This window comes from Orycteropus afer, unplaced genomic scaffold (assembly GCF_000298275.1).
Source record: "Orycteropus afer afer isolate SDZICR_OR568_19922 unplaced genomic scaffold, OryAfe1.0 scaffold00244, whole genome shotgun sequence".
Taxonomy (NCBI): Eukaryota; Metazoa; Chordata; class Mammalia; order Tubulidentata; family Orycteropodidae; genus Orycteropus; species Orycteropus afer.
The window spans coordinates 2,187,122-2,188,608 of record NW_006921831.1 but is presented as its reverse complement, the minus strand read 5'-3'; the positions used below and the strand labels follow the sequence as shown (position 1 = coordinate 2,188,608).

Here is a 1,487-nt window from a genome sequence, read left to right as displayed (position 1 = left end):
GGCGACGCGAGCTCGGCGCCTCCAGCAAGAACCGAAAGTCTGCAGGAGGTTGGGCGCGCATGGGGCCGCGGGCCTCGCGAGCCTCTCGTATTTAGGGGTGCAGGGGAGCGCGGGGCCCAAGCTGGCCTAAGCGTGGGGCGCCCTCTTTTCCCTTCCTGAGCCCGAGAAACTGTCACCGTCCCATCCCCAATCCTTCATCACGGAAACGAGCAGAAGAGGGGAGCCCCAGAAATCCAATCTGCAGGGCCTTGCCCTACACACACACACACACACACACACACACACACACACACACGCGTATGGCTGGGGTCCCGCCCCCCGCCCCTGTTTCTGAGGCTCCTTGCTGGGACTCTCGCTAAGGTCCTTTCCTCCACCGCGGGTCCTTCAGCACTTCTCCCTCTTCCTTCTCTGCCCCCAGAGACCCTTCAGACCTCAGCTCCTCTTTGCCATAAAAAGCACTTTTTCCAATTCTTTAAACAGCCTGGGGGAGGAGCCGGAGAATCCCGTTCTCCCCTGACCCCTAGGACCAGAAGGAGGGTGACCCCCAGCTAGACCCCAGATTCCCGGACGCAGCTGCACCCCCACCCAGCCTGATGTGTGCTGGGACCCTGGCCCCTCACACAGTGCCGGGCCCTGGCTCTGGCATCTGTCCCCAAGTGACCTGACCCGTGGGAGCTGGGACCACGTCCAGGCCTCTGTGATGCAGATGGAACGTGGGAGGGCATCCGGCCTCCTCCAAACCAGATCCCTGCCTGTTCTCTTAAAAGAGGCCGCTGACCCTGGCAGGGAGCCCACCTCCTTCCCACACAGCCTGTGGCCACAGCGCAACATCAACACCCATGCTTGTATGCTCCATGGACTGTGGGTACACAGAGGGCAGCCCCCAGGCCTGGTGCTGGAAGGCTCCCAGGCAGGGCTGTGGCGACAAGCCTGGAACATTCTGCTGCCCAGTGGGGCTCCCTCCAGCCCCTGAGCTGGGAGCCACCTTGAAGGTGCTGCCACCTCAGTGCTACTCCCACCGGGTGGGCGGCCCCACTCAGCCTGTTAGACCAGGTGTGCGGGCGTCCACCTGGGGGAGGGGGCCACGGTTAAGGAGGCCAGGGTGGGGGCTGCTGTCTGGACCCCTCTCAGCTCCCCCCCAGGACCAGCCTGCTCCGAGCCCGTGGTCACCTTGCGAGGCCTTCGGATGCAGAACTGCTCGGAGAGGATGCTGAGGGCCATGGCAGACGGCTCGGCGCGGGCTGGGGCGGGTGGCCTTCTGCCTCCCTGCAGGGGGTCTCTGTGCAGCACCAGGTCCAAGCCGTAACCGCACAGAAGCTGTGTGTGCTGCCGGGAGCCTGGTTGCTGGGGCCGACCCACGGGGACGGAGCAAAACACAGCCCTGTCCCCTGGGCTGGAGGTCTCACAGGGCCAGCACAGGGGAAGTTTCCAGTCACTTGGTGATGCTGGCCCTCCGGGGCCACTCGATTTCATGAACTGACGCTGCT

General features: G+C 64.4%; 1 protein-coding gene across 1 annotated transcript in view; it reads right to left on the bottom strand.

The window, feature by feature from the left end:
* OSBPL5 (oxysterol binding protein like 5) overlaps nucleotides 1–1,487 on the bottom strand; it is a 75,114-nt gene that overhangs the window by 68,175 nt on the left and 5,452 nt on the right. The window contains exon 4 of the mRNA XM_007949331.1: nucleotides 1,171–1,344. Within this exon, the coding sequence (XP_007947522.1) occupies nucleotides 1,171–1,344 (174 nt within the window). The remainder of the gene's footprint in view (nucleotides 1–1,170; nucleotides 1,345–1,487) is intronic.